Below are 1,676 nucleotides of genomic sequence, written 5' to 3'. Positions count from 1 at the left end.
AATGAATTTAACTCAACGAACACAACAAATAACTCTGCCATTCACAATACACCCAATAATGATGAGGGATAAACAACAACAACACTTCCTCGTGAGACTGCAAACAACAAGAAGGGTGATGCCGACAGCAGCAGCAGTATCAGCAGTTCTGTGTGGGTGCGTGTACCACTACTGATTGTGGTTACACTGGCCTGTATTCTTGTGTGCTGATTGTAATGGTGGTGCTGGTGGTGTGACTGAGGTCATCCTTTGTTTTCTTTTCTTTTTTTTTTGCATGCATCCCTACAGTCTAACTAATCTTCCACCTGTTGGGAATTTCTCTTTTTTTTTGGTTTATTAATGATATTGTGTTTTGTGTGTGTTTTTACTCTCTCTATGTTTATCCTATAATAATTATTATTGCTACTCCATTTTGTGTGTGTGTGTGTTTTCTTCGAGACTCTCTCTCTGTGTGTGTGTCTGGGCTTGCACTGTGATGATGAACTGTTTTTTGCAGTGGGAAAAAGAAATAATAATAACAGATGAATTTATATTTATAATTGCGTATATACACACATATATAGACTTACACCCATAGTTGGTGTATTTCTCTGTGTTCACTGGGTAAATGGGGCTAATGATTAATGTCTTTCTTTGCTTTAGTGTGCGTGGGTCATTCTGTGCTTTTGTCCTGCACGGTTTTTGGTATTCTGTTTTATAAGAGCAAAGGAACAAATAGTAGTTAATACAATTGGTATTCGTAATTACTTGAACACACCAGCATACTCAGTGGTCTGTGAGTTATTTTTGTGCAGTTCGTTCTGCTCTTAATTTGTGTTTTTGTTCACGTTTTCTTTGCTTGGGCACTGTGTGCTTTCTTCTGCATTGGTGTGTGTTGGAGTGTTTTGAGTGGGGAGAAAAAATAATAATAAGGAATGCATAAGTATATTTGTAATTGTGCTTGGTCCTACAGGAAGAGGCATTTTGATTTATTTCTGTGATTTACTCTTCTGATGGTCGTTCTCTTTAATTTCTTTTTTTTTTTTTGGGGGGGGGGGTTCATTGGGATTATCTGTTTGTTATTGGGGTACCGTGTTTGTTTTTCCTTTTATTTGGGCATTATCTGAGTTATGATTGCAGCTTTTTTGCATGTGTGTGTGCTTCTGCTGTAATTGTTGTCTGTTCTTTGATTTGTTGTGTATTCTTATTTTCTTCTTTCCATTGATTTACTTTCTTTCTGTTTTTATTATTGGGTTTCTTTTTGTAAGCGATTGAAGTAAGACTACTACAAAAAGTATTGTAATGGTAATGATGCGCTACGTGCTGTGTATCCTCGCTCTCCTGCTCTCATGTGCGTGTGTGCACGTCCTCGCTGAAGAAGTGCCTGCCGCCGATCTTTCCGACCAAGTCCCTGATACGGAGAGTGAGACAAAGATTCTTCTTCAAGGTACTCCTGTTGCTCAAGTTACTGATGGCAGTTGCCCTGAAGGTACTGAGGAATGTCCGAAAGGTGAAACGAATCCTCTGGAAACACCTGTATGTGCACCTGTTCCTTGTACGAATTGCACTAATGGTACTTCTGAAGGTGCTGAACGTCCTGAAGGTGAGACATGTCTGGAAAAGGCCGAGGCTCCTTCCCTTAAAGTACCTGAGGTACCAAAAGAAGTTGTTCCTGAGAAACAAGTACCTGTTCCTGC

The 1,676-nt window shown here is 39.4% G+C and overlaps 1 protein-coding gene across 1 annotated transcript; it reads left to right on the top strand.

Annotated features, from left to right (window-relative positions):
- Positions 1-1,281: 1,281 nt before the first annotated feature.
- On the top strand, positions 1,282-1,674 carry TM35_000581270 (uncharacterized protein; the record flags this gene model as incomplete). Its single annotated transcript, XM_029030896.1, has 1 exon — positions 1,282-1,674. A coding segment is annotated over one exon (393 nt), but the record flags the coding sequence as incomplete, so codon positions are not given.
- Between the last annotated feature and the right edge of the window lie 2 nt (positions 1,675-1,676).

Source organism: Trypanosoma theileri (assembly GCF_002087225.1).
Source record: "Trypanosoma theileri isolate Edinburgh chromosome Unknown TM35_Tth_58_V1, whole genome shotgun sequence".
Classification (NCBI taxonomy): domain Eukaryota; phylum Euglenozoa; class Kinetoplastea; order Trypanosomatida; family Trypanosomatidae; genus Trypanosoma; species Trypanosoma theileri.
Note: the sequence above shows the minus strand (reverse complement) of the source record. Positions and strands in the feature narration are given on the sequence as shown.